This window comes from Esox lucius, chromosome 7, assembly GCF_011004845.1.
Source record: "Esox lucius isolate fEsoLuc1 chromosome 7, fEsoLuc1.pri, whole genome shotgun sequence".
Taxonomy (NCBI): Eukaryota; Metazoa; Chordata; class Actinopteri; order Esociformes; family Esocidae; genus Esox; species Esox lucius.
In genome coordinates, this window is record NC_047575.1 from 29,324,738 (window position 1) to 29,342,602 (window position 17,865).

Sequence of the window (17,865 nt, forward strand, 5' to 3'; positions counted from 1 at the left end):
CAACTGTCCAATTTTGGTGAGCTTGTGCAAATTGTAGCCTCTTTTTCCTATTTGTAGTGGAGATGAGTGGTACCCGGTGGGGTCTTCTGCTGTTGTAGCCCATCTACCTCAAGGTTGTGCGTGTTGTGGCTTCACAAAAGCTTTGCTGCATACCTCGGTTGTAACGAGTGGTTATTTCAGTCAAAGTTGCTCTTCTATCAGCTTGAATCAGTTGGCCCATTTTCCTCTGACCTCTAGTATCAACAAGGCATTTTCACCCACAGGACTGCCGCATACTGGATGTTTTTCCCTTTTCCCTTTTTAAACCCTAGAAATGGTTGTGCGTGAAAATCCCAGTAACTGAGCAGATTGTGAAATACTCAGACCGGCCCATCTGGCACAAACAATCATGCCACGCTCAACATTCCCATTCTGACATTCAGTTTGGAGTTCAGGAGATTTTCTTGACCAGGACCACACCCCTAAATGCATTGAAGCAACTACCATGTGATTGGTTGATTAGATAATTGCATTAATGAGAAATTGAACATGTGTTCCTAATAATCCTTTAGGTGAGTGTATTTTCATTGTTTAATTTGCAAAAGTCCTCAGCCATTGCTTGGTAGATTTGCTTGAATGCTTTGGTCGTAGGTTTTTTGGAAGACTGATTTTCCCAGCTCCTAATTTCTATTTTGGAATCTCCTGGTTTAGCTCAGAATTCATAATTCCCTTGACATGTTAATGGTTCCTTTGTGCAGTCAACCAGGTCTAGAGGAAGAAAAGCTGTCCCAGATCTTGACATTCCCAACACTATTCTTGACTGTTGAGAACGTTATTTTGGTTCTTTTTAACGGAGGCTTCTTCTTAGCAACCCTCCCATGAAAGCCATTTCGATTCAGTGTTCTTCTTATTGTTGCTTAGGCATGCACAGTAACCTGAAATGCAGCAAGGGAGATCTGTAAATCTCTAGATGTTATGTTTGGGTATTCATTTACCTGATTTATTATTTTTCTTTTGGCTCATGGGGATATTTTAGGCGATTGCAATCAGTTAAATGATAAATTACTTGCCGCACAGTGGACTGATGGAGCTTTTTGACATGTTTGTATAGCCTTCCCCAGACTGATGTTCTCTCACTACCCTCTTCCTCTCATTATGGTGTGTTTTGCCTTCACCTGTACTGTATAGCTAACTCCAAACTGACTAGTTTTTTTCTCTCTATTTATCAGTCCATAAACTCTTTCCTGAAGATCCTTCCTTTGATTGGTTCATTGGATACCCATTTATTTACCTACCTGATATTACTTGCTTGATTCAACCAATGCAGCTTGTGGTTCACTTATTTATATTTGTATACATATTTGTATATTTACAGCTCTGGAAAGAATTAAGAGACCACTGCAAAATTATCAGTTTCTCTGGTTTTACTATTCATAAGTTAGTGTTTGAGTAAAATGAAGAGTTTTGTTTTATTTTATAAACAACTGGCAACATTACCCCCATATTCCAAATAAAAATATTATCATTTAGAGCATTTATTTATAGAAAATAACAACTGGTCAAAATAACCAGAAAAATATGAATTTTTTTCAGACCTCAAATCATTCAAAGAAAATAAAATACAAAAAAGTATTAATGTTTTAACTTAGGAAGAGTTCAGAAATCAATATTTGGGGGAATAACCCTGACTTTTAATCACAGCTATCAGGTATTTTGGCATGCTCTCCACCAGTCTGTCACATTGCTGTTGGGTGACTTTATGCCAATCCTGGCACAAAAATTCTAGTAGCTCGGCTTTGTTTGAAGGCTTGTGACCATCCAACTTCCTCTTGATCAAATTCCAGAGGTTTTTAATGGGGTTCAGGCCTGGATATTGGGCTGGCCATGACAGGGTCTTGATCTGGTGGTCCTCCATCCACACCTTGATTTGACCTGGCTTTGTGGCATGGAGCACTGTCCTGCTGAAAAAAATATTCTCAGAGTTGGGGAACAATGTCAGAGCAGAAGGAAGCAGATGTTCTTCCAGGATAACCTTGTACATGGCTTGATTTATGCATCCTTCACAAAGACAAAAAATTACCCGATTCCATCTTTGCTGAAGCATCCCCAGATCATCACCGATCCTCAACCAAAATTCACAGTGGGTGCGAGACACTGTGGCTTGTAGGCTACTCCAGGTCTCCGTCTAACCATTAGATGAACCGGTTTTGGGCAAAGCTGAAAATTTGACTCGTCAGAGAAGATGACTTTACTCCATTGCTCTACAGTCCAATCCTTATGGTATTTTGCAAACGTCAGTCTGGCTCTTCTTTGCTTCTCATTGATGAAGGGCTTTTTTCTAGCTTTGCATGACTTCAGCCATGCCCCTAGGAGCCTGTTTTCGAACCATGCTCACCGTGCACTTCACCCCAGCTGCTGTTTGCCATTCTTTTTGTAGGTCACTTGATGTCATCCTACGGTTGTTGAGTGACATTCAAATGAGTTGACGGTCATCTCGGTCGTTTTCACCCTCTGCCAGTCTGTATTTTTATTGTCCCCAATGTCTGTTGCTTTGTTCTTATAAACCTCTTATAAACCTTTTTCAGGATGGAAGCAACCTGACGCTCACTGTATCCCTCTGCCAGTAAAGTCAGAATTGAACCCTTCTTTTCCTCACTCAAAGCTTTTCTTTTCAACTTTTATGTCATGCTGAATAGTTATTTTTTCAATTCAAATTACATTTGAGGTACTACTTGCACTGTTTTTGCTATCCAGCTGGTCCTATTGCAAGAGGACAGTGATGACCACAGCAGTGGTTTTTATACTTTTGCTTGTGAAAGTTGATTTGGTTCAGGTAATCACATAACCAGTACCTCATTAAGTAAAATGAGGTGTGCCTGTGTGTGTATATATCTGTGTGTGCTAAACTCCATCTCCTTATTGGCCACATTAACTGCCTGGTGAATATGTTGTAGAGCACTGATGGCACTAGTGATGGTCTCAACCTTTCTGATTTCTGATCTCTCTGTGCTCTCTCTACCTTCATCCTTCTTAGCTTTACCAAAATAGCTGCTATGCACACAGTAGGGATAAAACATATCTCTTCTCATGGTGTTGGATATCCTGGCAATCTATGATCTTTGGCTTTGCCACTTTCTCAATCAATCAAGCAATATCATACAAATATTTGAATATGGTTTGAATATGGGTTTTCAGTGTCAATAATGCATTTTTGGTTCAAGTTAACATGGCAACATTAATTTCCATGTGACTTTTAAATGTGTTATTAGAAAACACTATTACATAGTAGAACAAATAAAATATGCAATAACATCAGTAATTACACATGTGGAATGAACTTTAGCAAGTAGATAGTGTAACTGAAACTGTAACTGAAATTATGGATCTACTCCTAATGCCGTGTAATTGCACAGCAATACCTTTGTAACTACAATGTAGTTTCTGCAGTTATTTGTTACCTTGGAATTGGGGCAAATCATTTTCAAAGGATTGCCTCCATTTGCTTCCATTTCATTCTAATTGAATATGCCACAGCAATATCCTTCGTAAATCCAACCACGTCTTTGCTAACAAGCTACGATGCTTTTCTTTAAAAATCGTGTGTTTGTCTAAACACGAGCCAAACTCACTCTCCCCAACTTCAAGTGCCGTGTTTCAAACCGACAAGACCAGAGGGGGAGGAGGGAAATTACAGTGGTGGGAAAGGGTTGCTATTGGCAACCCTTTATAAAATGCATCTTTAATAACTCCCACCTCAGTGTTTTGCGTCTGCATTAGCATCCCAGAGATAAATCCCACTTCACAGCAGTGTGAGTGGGCGCCTGCGTGGGCTGCCATTGGGCTCTGAGTGGCCTGAGTGCATGTCTACACAGGATTGTTAAACTTCAAGAAGTGCAACTTTAAAACATTTGATGCATAACTCCACAGCATATGGCTGGGGCTGTTGTGTCTCTGGCATGACTGTATCTGAGGTTGATGTGGGAAGGGCTACATGAGCTATAGTTAGTAAATAAGATATTTGAGTTAATATGTTGTGATGCACGGTCTGTGGAAAGACGCTGTGGAAAGCGTATGGGTTCTGGTTCAGAAAAGGAAACACTCAAGGCATTTTCACCAGAAAACCATTATTTTCTTTGAAAATGAGCATAGACACAGACAAAAATCGACAACACATTAAACTAGATGGAAATTATAAAAGATAGGATGATAAAATACAAAATAATAATGGCTTTTTTAGATAAATTTCAATTGCAAACCAACAACTCTTTTGAACTACATGGTAACCACAACCACCATCAATAGCATCAGGATCTGGTTCCCTTAACATTCGCAGATTTGGCTAATGTAAGAACCATGTATCGGTAGCATATTTCAGCCTCTTTTAGCAGTCTTAAAATATAACTGAGTTTGCTTCTCTCCAGATGGGAAGGAGCGGACGAGTCACAGTAATTACCACACGCTCCAGTTTTCCTTTTTCTCCCTTGTTCATTGTGATTAGTGTATAGTAATTAAAACATGAGTGCTACTGGTATAGCTCCTCATGGGGGTGATGTTTGACAGAGGCCATGGCTCTCACATGGATGTACAAATCCCTCACATCTACCGGTGACGCACATCTACTGGTTAATTCCCTTAAATATTGCATCAGTGAATTTTGTTTATTCTCTAAAATGAAATATCACCTAACCCTAACTGTGTTCTCGTTAGCTACCTATGTTGTTTGGAATGTCTGATACAATGCCTTAGTGATGTTTTTATCAACCTACTGCATACCACTTAAATAAATAAATGTTAGTGTGCATGGTGCGCTATCAACCTGGTAACACTCATTAAAATCAATAGCACAGCAACCATTATTTACCATTGCTAGTGTTTACTGGTAACTTTTGCTAGTTTTAAGTGTAAGGGAGTTGACTGATTAGCATAGGAAGGAGTTATATATAGTGGGCAGCACCTGGACAGTGAAAAGTATTAGGATGGATGGTTTCGGGGATTTGTTTTGTTTTTCATAAATTTGTGTTTGGCAGAAAACAGCGAGAGGTTAGTTGGGTGTATGCATAACTTTAGTGATACAATTCTTATTCTTTGCAAAAGCTTTCCAAACGTTCAGTGTAAAGACACTGTAATGTGTTATTTTGCAAGACTGCACATCGTGAGTGCATTTCACTGTATCAATTTTTAAGTAGCATCAGTTCTACAGGGAGACACATTTGCCAGGTTTAAAAGATTGATTAGCCATACAAGGGAAGAAAATCATGCTATTAAGGGCCTACGACAAGAAGTAGATCTTTAACTGTGCCGATGTTATAGCTTCAATTGCCATTAGCTGTTTATACACTTTCTCTGTAATCAAGTCAGGCAAACACCATACAAACTTTCACACTTACTTTTTATTGAACCATTTATGTACTTTACAGTTACTATACTGTCTGTGTACTATGTACACAACGACAACCAAAGAAAGTCAAATTAAGCTTACAAGGAAATAGAGCCATTACATCATCTGCCTGTAATTAACAAAACATACACATTAATAAATATGTTAAATAATACATACAAAGCAGTCTTATCAATTGTACATAAATAAATATAACTTTTGGTGACACGCACACATAAAAAATAGTTTTCAACTGTCAGATCAGAAAATGCATACTTCTTTATTGTAAAATGTATACAATGATAAGTGTGCACATAAAGTACATTTACCCACAACAACTGTCCACAATATGCCATTACCTTGCAACATTGCCATTATACTTGCTCAGGGAGGAGCTAAGTGCTTGTTCCCCGTTTAAACCCATCAAAACCAACTTTTCACCCGAGTGCACTTGATTTGTTTAAAAAAAGTACATATTTTACAATATTTTTGGCTGCAGACATATCTACCCTTACACTAGAGGGGGAGAGTGGGTTTGTGGATACAGATGTGTGCGTTTGTTCACTCATCAGTGGGGGCATTCCAAACCTGGATCTAGTTCTATTTGTGTTGTACGGTACGGTGACAATTTCTCTTCGTTATGAGAGCTCTTGATATTACAGTGACGTGATTATTACAGTGACCTCAGCGTCATAGTTCAAGCTGACGCGTCAGCACTCTCTCCTCTACTTCGGCTCCTGTCGCTTCTGAAAAGCACAAACACACACATGATCATGATCAAAGAAAGTGGCGCACTGAAGGCCGTGGCGCACTGAAGGCTGTGGCGCACTACAGCGATTGTAGATCTGGCAACCACTTGTTGCTTGTCTTTCCCCCGATCTCTAACTCACCATATGATGTGTTTTGATCACCCAAGGCTGGCGTGGGTGATCAAATGTAATTATTATTTTCCACCACACTGTATACAAAATAATATACATATGAATTATGCATAATTAGGCATACAGTAATTTATTCCACTAGAATTACTTCTTAAATATACATGTATGTTTGTACCACACAGTCTTATATCTAAATTAGTCAAACAACACAAAAAAATTACACTTAAGATTTTCTTTCATTCTCTGGTGCATGATAATGGTTTTCTTTTCATCCTTTATTTATAAATGTTATATGAAGTAAAATGTCAGTTTCTTACTCTACGATGCTGAAACTGTGGAAAAAAATGTATTGAATGGGGAAAACTGAAAAAAAAAGAACATGGGCAATTGATCCTATTGTGCTGAGTTTATGTTGTGAAGTGTGCATGTACAATTTTCTCTGCATTCCTTCCAAAAAAAACACCAGCCAAGGCTACAAACTCTACACCATTCTATTGTACTTTGGGAACAGGAAATAGTATTGAGATTAGATGTTTCTCAATAATGAGTAGAAAATAGGCAGGCCACTGCACAACCACTGGGCTTCCTCTTCCTTTGGCTTTATGCTTCAGATGTACATATCCGGTGGGTTATCTGGCTCATTGTCTACCGGTATCTATGTGTATATAGTGGCTTTGCCTGGCTTGCTTGCTAGTTAGATTGCTAGCCAGGTCCTCGCTAGCATTGTTGGTTAGTGGGCTAACATAATTCTCCCATCCTTTGTCTTGCTAAAATGTTAAGATTGGAAAGACAAAACCTGTTCTTTATAAACTTTGTCCGTTTTTAACTTTTAAATGCAACTTTTAACTCATGAAATTAAACATCCACACATTAATGAGCTACCATAACAACCATGCAATCTATCAACACTTCAGTTACTGTTCAGATGCTTCAACCACTAGGCAGTTTGTAATAAGATCCATGTCTTATTGCTGCAACTTTGACAGACTCAGGAAAGGGACACCTCACCACTGTCATTTAGGAGGCCCAAATGCTTTCATGTTTATTTTTTAAAACAGTGTAATGTTAGAAAACACATTAAAAAGTGACCTTCTTTGATGTCACCTCAAATAGTATATCTGTCAAATTCTGAAGTGTAGAGACCAATGTAAACTCTCATTCTATTAAATAAATACAAAGGGAAGTGTACTTGACAAAACATTTATTATTATATGTTATTAAAAGTATTAAAAGTGCTAGCAACTCAATTTACAATTTGCAACAAATTGCCCAAAATATAGGTTTGAGTGCACAGGATGGATAATTCAGTGTACATCACTGACAATGTGTACATAGACAGAGGACATGACAGACATACATCACATCACTGACAATGTGTACATAGACAGAGGACATGACAGACATACATCACATCACTGACAATGTGTACATAGACAGAGGACATGACAGACGTACATCACATCACTGACAATGTGTACATAGACAGAGGACATGACAGACGTACATTACATCACTGACACTGTGTACATAGACAGGACACTGTGTACATAGACAGAGGACATGACAGAATTACATCACATCACTGACACTGTGTACATAGACAGAGGACATGACAGAAGTACATGACAGAAGTACATCACTGAAAATATAGAGAATTACTATTAGGGTTCAAAATGTTTGGTTATTATGTTCTGGAACCTTAATTCTGCTGAAGCTCTCACCTCGTCTCTGGGTTTGTCTTCCTTCATTTTCTTGCGTGTCATGTGACCACGGAAGCTGGCCTGGATCTTTGCAGCAGCCTTGTTGGCCTCTGGGTCATCCAGGGGGATGTCCATGATATCCTCCTCGTGGGTCCTGGGACACCCGTCCTGAGGGGGACAAACACCAGGGTTGATGTTGGTTCCATTTCAATTCAGTCAATTGTCCAAATGAACTACCAATTAGTAATGTAGCTAATTTCAATTTTTTTCAATAAAAATAGAAGTTTAGCAAAATTATCTGAAAACAGTAAATACATAATTCCATACTAAGAACATACAGTGAAATTAAGTATTGTAACATCGTATAGAGCAGATAAACTTGCAGGGGGCATTGTTTACCTCTAAGGAATATAATCCCTCATGCTTTGTTTATAGGTCTAACCTAACAAAGCAGGTGTAAAAGAAAGAAGCCTGAGTGGAGTTTCAACATCCAGTTTCCAGGTGGAAATGGAGGATAGGTTGAGGAGACTGCTTCTCTGATGTTTGGGTTTCTGGGGACTCTGCAGAGGGTGATAAGCTCAATGGTCTCTTGTGCTCTGTTAGTGCCTTTCCAGTCTCCACCCAGGTTCTAAAGGGAGTTGAGTCTCTGTTGGCTGCATCTAAAATGGCATCCACTGCATTAGAGCAGCTGCTAAATGACGTAAATGTTATTTCAACATATATCCAATGCCAACAAAGGGAGAGCGGTTTGAAGGGTGGTTACTAATAACCCATTATTCAGTTAATAAACTGTAAAACAATGAGCATAAAAAAATTGATTGAAGAGGTCATATATATTTTCGTTAATCAAATATAATTTAATGGACAATGCACTCTCACAATATCCTGGTTTCAAGGACCTAACCAGTAGTTTCGAGTTTGGCTAAGCAAATGGCCATGTCTATTTAGTCACACGCACATGTTAGCACGTCTTCAATATATGCAGATAATTGCTGTTTCTCAAAAGTGCAGGGTCCTCCCACAAACACACATCCTTCAAGCCCACACAGTTCAGCAAGGATGAGTTGTGTAATGTGCCAACTGGTACAATCCCGACCGGGGAGTAATTCAAGTGAAACACCTTGCATTAAAAATTCCATCCCTATTGAATATAACTTCCTTTGCCCAAGTCCCAAAAGAATACATGGTCTGTGTTGGATTGCTTTTGAAAAACCTTTTCTTAAATAATTCACAGACTCAAGTTCAGTGAGTAGGCTACATATTATTCAGCATTTTAAGCTGGCATGTAACTATGACATAGAAATCGATAGTCCCTGAAACAGGATGGCCAACAGTACACAGGGCATTCTTGAAGGCTGCAGGCTAGTGCAGGGAGCCAGCTGTGAACCTGACAGAAATTGAAGGTGTAATACATTCTTCTAAATAGTCATAAAGTATCAGGCTTTTTAATATTGAATAGCGTCTGTCACAACACTTTACTTATAGACATGGACATCAATTTTACCACTTCATTATGGGTTTTGTGGCAGGGTCGATACCACAAAACCCATAAAAGAGTACAGGCAAATGATGCGTGTTTGACAATCACCATAGAAGAGCTCAATCTCCAGGCTGCCTCATTTCTTCATGAACAGAGCCAGCTGCATACAATGAGCTGACCATGTAAAATTCCACTTCCACTAGGATTTTCTTTGTTTTGCATTTTTTGTAACTGAATGTTTTCAGATTTTCAACCAAAACCAAATAATGAATAAAGGGATTGTGAGTAAATAAATAACACAAGATCATGTATCAGTTGTAATAAGTTACACAACACCCAATGGCCACCTGTGAAAAAAATTATTGCCTCCTTCCAATAAGTAACTGGTTCCTGCAAAGAAGATCAAACTGTTACTTATTATTAAACCTGTATTACCATACAAACCTGTCAATGGAATACAGGTAATACAGGAGTTTCTCAACCAATGTTTGTCTTCATTCTAGCTCGTCATTTCCTGACAAGTGCATGCACCTGTGCCTATTATAGCGAAAGTAAATATGGTTCAATTTATCTCTTGGAACCAGTCCACCCCCAATCAGTTAGTTACACTTCACACCCTATGTTTCAGTATAGATAGATCTTTCAAATAATAATAAAACTAATGAAAACTGGACTGAACTAGTTATTATATACAGCCGAAAGAAACAAATTAAAACAGTTAAACGCAGTTATATTTTAAGAGTTAAACACATTTGTCAACTACAGTCTCTTGATTGGAAAATAGTCACTTAATGTCAGTCTGAGACCGCAACCGCTCCACCACTTCAATGACTAGGACAGCCCAATCAAATAATTACATTGCCTCATCATTGTCTCGGCCGACTACATAAAGGAATATTGGCTTTGTATCCAATTAGAATTGCTTGAGACCACATAAAAAAGCAGCAAAAACGCATTGACGTTTGATCTTAAATTGTTTTAGAAAAGCTTTGGTTTGGAGCATGTTAATTTCTGTTGTTTAATCCGATTGATTTACTATATCTATTATTTCATTTTATAATATATATAAAACATTATCCTAAAGCTTAAGAAATAGCCTAAAGTTTATCATTTCAAATGCTTGCCATTCATTATTTTGACACATTTCAATTGATACTTACATTTCGACATTCCATTGCGATATAAAGGAGAGAATAAATCTTAGGTTAAAACGTGAAATTCACTCCTAAGAAATGTTGGTAGCAAATAATGAAAAATCCCCGTCTCACTCTTTTCGTAACCTACTCTTCTACTTCTCCTGAGTAGCAGTAACAGAGACAGTCTAGAAAGCGAGACATCCGGCTTAAACAAACGCGCTCATAATTGTTTTATCAGGTCTCTTGTCTGATTATTTCTCCCGCCCCACAGAGTGGCTCCCCCTGAGCGAGACTTTTCACTGACATTTTTCCTTGTTAGGGGCGGGGGCACTAAGCAGACCAGAGTCCCCTCCCGGACGCCACACCTACCCCGATCAGAAAAAAAGTGAAGCGGCACCATCAAAACATACAAAGGGGATCGACGTGTTGATCACGTCCCCTATTTGCAAACTCCACCTACTGCAAGGGACACGCACATCTCGTAAGCCATGCCCATTTGCGCCGTTGCGAGCATTGATAAACTGGTGAAAGTGGATCCCGCAAATATTTATTATTTTAATTAATGCCTCACAGTAATCAAAATACCCATAAAGGATTTACATAGTATTGCATATGATTTGCAAATATGTGGATATTTAAATGCATTGGATACTGAGTGAGTGGCTTCCCTGCTTCACCTTGCGGGAGAATTTCTGGACCTACGACTCCGCCAAGTACAGGGTCATTTCCAGAAATCTATTCGTAGATCACTGAATCTCAAACCAGTTCAGTTAGTGAATTAATTGCTCATTATCTCTATAGAAAAATATTTATAGATACACATTTTTGCAATTGCCAGCCTCTAATCAGCGATTTAGTGTCTGTAGAGTAGGCCTATAGTCGACAGTATTAGCACACATTATTAGCCAGCCAATGTTTGTTACATTACATTTCCTGTTAAGACAGGTAACATAAGTTGCCGGTCCTTTCATGAGTATATAAGTTAACCAACCTTTTGTTTATAATCGAATCACATTTCGGACTTAAGTTAACTACAGTAACGTTTGCTGAAGTAAATTTACCCGTTTCGTTCGGACAGATTAGGTACATTACTCTGCTGGCACTGAGGAATAGCTAGTGTACGCACTGTATCCTATAGATCGCGCGAAAAGCTTCCGATAACGCAGTTGTTGACAGAAATACTACAGGAAACAGTTCTGTTAAAAGAAAAAAAAACGAATAGTTCGACACACATCTACCCTGTCTAATGTATACATTATTGACGTTTTATGCCTGTGTTTATCACACACATACGTTTGTGACGAAGCTGGGTTCCACTGTTAAAGCATCCTATCACGTCTGACGGTTAAACTGCTGTTAGATTTAACATTAGACAGAAATTCGATGGAGGTAAAATTGGTTTTATATTCGCACATTTACACTCAACAGGCATTCACCAATAGCCATTTACAGCTATGAAAATCAATAATTTATTAATTGTCAAATATACATCATACAACGTCGGATTTATTCTATAGATACCTGCCATACTTTTACAACCTTTGTTCGTGAAAAATATTCTACTTAGGATTTAGTAGAAATTCCTGAATTACCTCCATTTTCCAAAGGCACTGTACAAAACCCATAAGGTAAAATGCAAATTCCGTTTTTGGCCAGCTATGTAAACGCAAAAGGTGTTCAAGCGGTTATAGGCTATTCCTATTTGTTTTTTAATGCCTTTTAATATAAAAGTAATCAGGTTACTTGTGGAATTTGAGTAATCAAAAAGTTAAGTTACGGATTACAAATATGGACAGGTAACTTGTAACTGTAACTAATTACTTTATAAAAATAACCTACCCAACCAACCCTGTTTGTCAGTAAAGGCATGGGGGAATCAAAATTAGTAATTGAAACAAAACAGCATTATGGTTTCAATTTTCTTTTACATACCATATCCAAGAAATGTTCTGTGTAAATATATATATATATATATAGCCTTTCTAACGCATTACTTTTCAAAATAGCGTCCCAGAAGTTTTAATGTGTTTCTATTGCAGCTGAAAGTAAACTGATTATATAGATATACAATAGTTCATGATACATGTTACATAAATTAATATAAGACCCAAGACGTCCAAGAAGTCGTGACATTCAGCTGGAAACTAAGGACCCATTGGTAGCTATTAACCATTAATAAATGATAATTCACCACTAGTTAATGAAGTTGTGTCCCCTTAAGTAAAGTGAGGAATTATCCTACATAAACAATGACTCATTGGTACAATTCTAGCTACAAACCATTAATAACTGGTAATCATATCTCATTAATAAAGTAAGTGCTATCATTATTAATGGTTTATATATGTCTTTGTTCATTTTTCATTCATGTTAACTACTGTATTCGTAAATGCTAGTTCATGTACCCTTATCGGAAAAGATTTACCTCAGATCCTGGATTTCAAATTATCTGACTGAACAAATAGCTAGCTACTAAAATCAACTGAGGTCTGGACCTCGGTTCGTTCCTATGTAGTTACGGTCCTGCCTGTTCTGTATTTTGATCTATATCTAGTGCTTACCTGCAGCGTATTGTTAGGTGATCCATTCAGGTGAGTGAAGCTAGAGTGACAGTTATATTTAGTAAAGCCTTTTCCAGATCTAGCACAGGCTTAGTTCTTGTGGAATCTTGGAAACAATCAGTGTAATATAGAATCTTATCTATTAGGGTGTATTAATAAACACGGATCCCTTGAAACATGCAGAAGGCCTACCTGCAGTTGTGCTCATAATTTTGCATACCCTGGCAGAAATTGTGAAATCTTGGCATCGATATAAAAAAAATCTATAAAACTATAAAAAATAAAAGCCATTTATTATCACAGTTGTTTGTCTCCTTTTGAAATCATAATGATAACAGAAATCACCCAAATGGCCCTGATCAAAAGTTTACATACACTTGAATGTTTGGCCTTGTTACAGACACACAAGGTGACACACACAGGTGAAAATGGCAATTAAAGGGAATTTCCCACACCTGTGGTTTTTAAAAAAGTGATTGAACAGTACTGACTGGCATTTGCAAGGCTTTGGAGATCTTTTGATATCCTTTTCCATCGTTATAAAGTTCCATTACCTTGTTACACTGGTCTTTTGACAATTCTTTTCTGCCCCATTAATCTGTATCTAGCCTGCTCAGTGCATAAATGTGAGAACTATCAAACTCATTGACTTTTTATACACAGACATTAATTGCAATTTAGGAAGTGGAAAATTCTGAGATCTCTTGATACCAAGCCCCCAAAAAAAGAAACACAGGTAACCTCCGGAGAAATACAGGCTGCTCTGGTAAAGATGGTGTGGCTGTTTCAAGGAGCACAATACAATGATACTTGAACAAAAATCAGCTGCATGGTCGAGTTTCCAGAAAGAAGCCTTTAGTGCGCCAATGCCACAAAAAATCCCAGTTACAATATACCTGACAACACTTTGACACGCCTCACTGCTTCTGGCCCACTGTAATTAGGAGTGACGAGACCAAAATAGAGCTTTATAGTCACAACCATAATGCCTATAGTGAACAGAATACCATTCCCACTGTGAAGCATGGTGGCAGCTCACTGATGTTTTGTATGAGCTCTAAAGGAATTTATAGTTACAAAAGCCGTACTATAAATTCTCAGACTACTAATAAATTCCTTGATGTTCTTACAAGTTCGCTTATTAATGACAGAGAAAATAAATCTGTAAACGATCAACACTGCGAAATACTTTAGATACTGTTGCACCACAAAATACTAAAGAAATTTGCAACAAGAAACTTCCTCTCTGGTACACAGACAATACTAGAGCACTTAAGCAAGCCTCCAGAAAATTGGAGTGAAAGTGGCGCTCCACCAAGTCGGAAGTTTTCAGACTAGCCTGGATAGACAGTTCATTATAATACCGAAAATCAGTCACGTCTGCTCGATCAGCTTATTTCTCCAACCTGATTGAGGTGAACAAAAACAATCCAAAATGTATCTTCGATACAGTTGCAAAGTTAACAAAAAAGCAAAGCTCAACAAGTAAAGTGGGTCTTTACTTTAGTTGTTATGAATACATGAACTACTTTGATGAAAAGATCATCACCATTAGAAAACAAATAACTGACTCCTCCTTAAATAGTTATGGTCCGCAAAATCTCAGTTGCCCTGAGAATGTTCCTTCCTGACCAGGTGCCAATGGGGACACTTGAATTTTTTGATACCATATCGCTCGACACATTCACTAAATTTGGAATGAGTTCTAAACACAAACTGTCAGCAAGACCCGATTCCAACAAAATTACTTAAGGAGCCATTTCCAGTGCCTGGTCAGCCAATGTTGAATATAATAAATTGCTCCCTTTCCTCCGGATGAGTACCAAACTCACTGAAAAGAGCGGAAATTAAGCCTCTTCTCCAAAAATCTGGATCCCGACATATTAAACAATTATAGGCCAATATCGAACCTCCCATTCCTCTCAAAAATCTTAGAAAAATGTGTTTCCCAACAACTGAATGCCTTCCTGAAGACAAATAGCATTTATGAAATGCTCCAGTCCGGTTTCCGATCCCATCATAGTATTGAGACTGCACTCATGAAGGTAACAAATGACCTTTTAATGGCCTCAGACAAAGGTTCCGCATCTGTCCTGTTGCTTCTTGATCTTAGTCCTGCTTTTGACAAAATTGATCACTCCCTTCTCTTAGAGTGACTGGAAACCCATCTTGGGCTACGTTGACATGTTCTAGCCTGGTTTAAATCTTATTTATATGAAAGATATCAGTTTGTTAGTGTGGATGGCATATCCTCTGACAAGTCAAAGGTATGCTTTGGTGTTCCTCAAGGCTCGGTTCTGGGCCCATTATTGTTCTCACTATATATGCTGCCTCTGGGCGATGTAATCAGAAATCACAATGTGAATTTTCATTGTTATGCTGATGACACAATTATATATTTCAATGAAGCATGGAGAAGCCCCAAAATTAGCTACTTTGGAAGCATGCGTTTCAGATATTTGGAAGTGGATTCAACTCAAGAAAAACAGAAATGCTAGTTTTAGGACCCAAGAAACAAAGAGCATTGTTAGCAGATCTCACTGTGAACCTTGACGGCTGCATAGTCATATCCCAAAAAACTGTAAAAACCTTGGCGTTACCCTTGACCCTGACCTCTCCTTTGATGAATATATAAAATACAGGTGCTGGTCATAAAATTAGAATATCATCAGAAAGTTGATTTATTTCAGTAATTCCATTCAAAAAGTGAAACAGGTATAATTTATACATTCATTCCACACAGACTGATATATTTCAAGTGTTTATTTCTTTTAATTTTGATAATTATAACTGACAACTAATCAAAAACCCAAATTCAGTATCTCAGAAAATTAGAATATTGTGAAAAGGTTCAATGTTGAAGACACCTGGTGCCCCACACTAATCAGCTAATTAACCCAAAACACCTGCAAGGGCCTTTAAATGGTCTCTCAGTCTAGTTATGTAGGCAACACAATCTTGGGGAAGACTGCTGACTTGACAGCTGTCCAAAAGACGACCATTGACACCTTGCACAAGGAGGGCAAGACACAAAAGGTCATAGCTAAAGAGGCTGGCTGTTCACAGAGCTCTGTGTCCAAGCACATTAATAGAGAGGCGAAGGGAAGGAAAAGATGTGGTAGAAAAAAGTGTACAAGCAATAGGGATAACCGCACCCTGGAGAGGATTGTGAAACAAAACCCATTCAAAAATGTGGGGGAGATTCACAAAGAGTGGACTGCAGCTGGAGTCAGTGCTTCAAGAACCACCACGCACAGACATATGCAAGACATGGGTTTCAGCTGTCGCATTCCTTGTGTCAAGCCACTCTTGAACAAGACACAGCGTCAGAAGCATCTTGCCTGGGCTAAAGACAAAAAGGACTGGACTGCTGCTGAGTTATGTTCTCTGATGAAAGTAAAATTTGCATTTCCTTTGGAAATCAAGGTCCCAGAGTCTGGAGGAAGAGAGGAGAGGCACAGAATCCACGTTGCTTGAAGTCCAGTGTAAAGTTTCCACAGTCAGTGATGGTTTGGGGTGCCATGTCATCTGCTGGTGTTGGTCCACTGGGTTTTCTGAGGTCCAAGGTCAATGTAGCCGTCTACCAGGATGTTTTAGAGCACTTCATGCTTCCTGCTGCTGACCAACTTTATGGAGATGCAGATTTCATTTTCCAACAGGACTTGGCACCTGCACACAGTGCCAAAGCTACCAGTACCTGGTTTAAGGACCATGGTATCCCCGTTTTTAATTGACCAGCAAACTCGCCTGACCTTAACCCTATAAAAAATCTATGGAGTATTGTGAAAAGGAAGATGCGCCAGACCCAACGCCAGACCCAACAATGCAGAAGAGCTGAAGGCCACTATCAGAGCAACCTGGGCTCTCATAACACCTGAGCAGTGCCACAGACTGATCGACTCCATGTCACGCCGCATTGCTGCAGTAATTCAGGCAAAAGGAGCCCCAAATAAGTATTGAGTGTTGTACATGCTCATACTTTTCATGTTCATACTTTTCAGTTGGCCAACATTTCTACAAATATTTTTTTAGTATTGGTCTTAAGTAATATACACATTTTTTGGAGATACTGAATTTGGGATTTTCATTAGTTGTCAGTTATAATCATCACAATTAAAAGAAAGCAACATAAATAAACTTTTTGATGATATTAAAATGTTATGACCAGCGGCTCTCGTCGCCACTGGGATGCCCTCCCTCCAATGCCTTTCGGGGGAAGAGTCACTGGCTTGTTGTTGTCTCTCTGTTGCGCACTTGTGCAATTGGGCTGTACTCTGCTGGCAATACTCGGCCCTCATTCAGGGTGGTTGCCGTTGGTGGGTGTCCCTTTGGTTGATGCCTGGCAATGTGGGTGGATTGATTTCCTGCCTGATAGGCCCTGTCCGGGGCCTGGTCCACACCTGCGGAGTACCAGGTTTGGTGGGCCCATTGCTGTCCCTGTCCATCTGGTCATACTTTTGACCTAGTCTAAATTTAAATTGACTCTAGATTTAGCCCACTTGCATTTATTAATTATTCCAATTGGACTCTTCATATCTCACCCGGCACAGCCAGGAGAGGACTTGTCACCCCTCTGAGCCTGGGTCCTCTCTAGGTTTCTTCCAAAATGTCAGCCTTCTTAGGGAGTTTTCAACACTACTGTTGTTTGCTCCTTGGGGTTTAAGGCCGGGTGTTTCTGTAAAAACACTTTGTGACAACTGCTGTTGTAAAAAGGGCTTTATAAATAAATTTGATTGATTAAAAAAGGTGTA

At 38.7% G+C, this 17,865-nt stretch overlaps 1 protein-coding gene across 1 annotated transcript; it reads right to left on the minus strand.

The window, feature by feature from the left end:
• Positions 1 to 5,351: 5,351 nt before the first annotated feature.
• Positions 5,352 to 10,937, minus strand: nrgna (neurogranin (protein kinase C substrate, RC3) a). Its single transcript, XM_010870308.4, has 3 exons — positions 10,578 to 10,937; positions 7,959 to 8,105; positions 5,352 to 6,102 (listed from the first exon to the last, which is right to left on the minus strand). Exons 1-3 carry the CDS (start codon positions 10,590 to 10,592, stop codon positions 6,082 to 6,084), a joined length of 183 nt encoding a protein of 60 aa, XP_010868610.1. The 5' UTR covers positions 10,593 to 10,937; the 3' UTR covers positions 5,352 to 6,081.
• Positions 10,938 to 17,865: the final 6,928 nt, after the last annotated feature.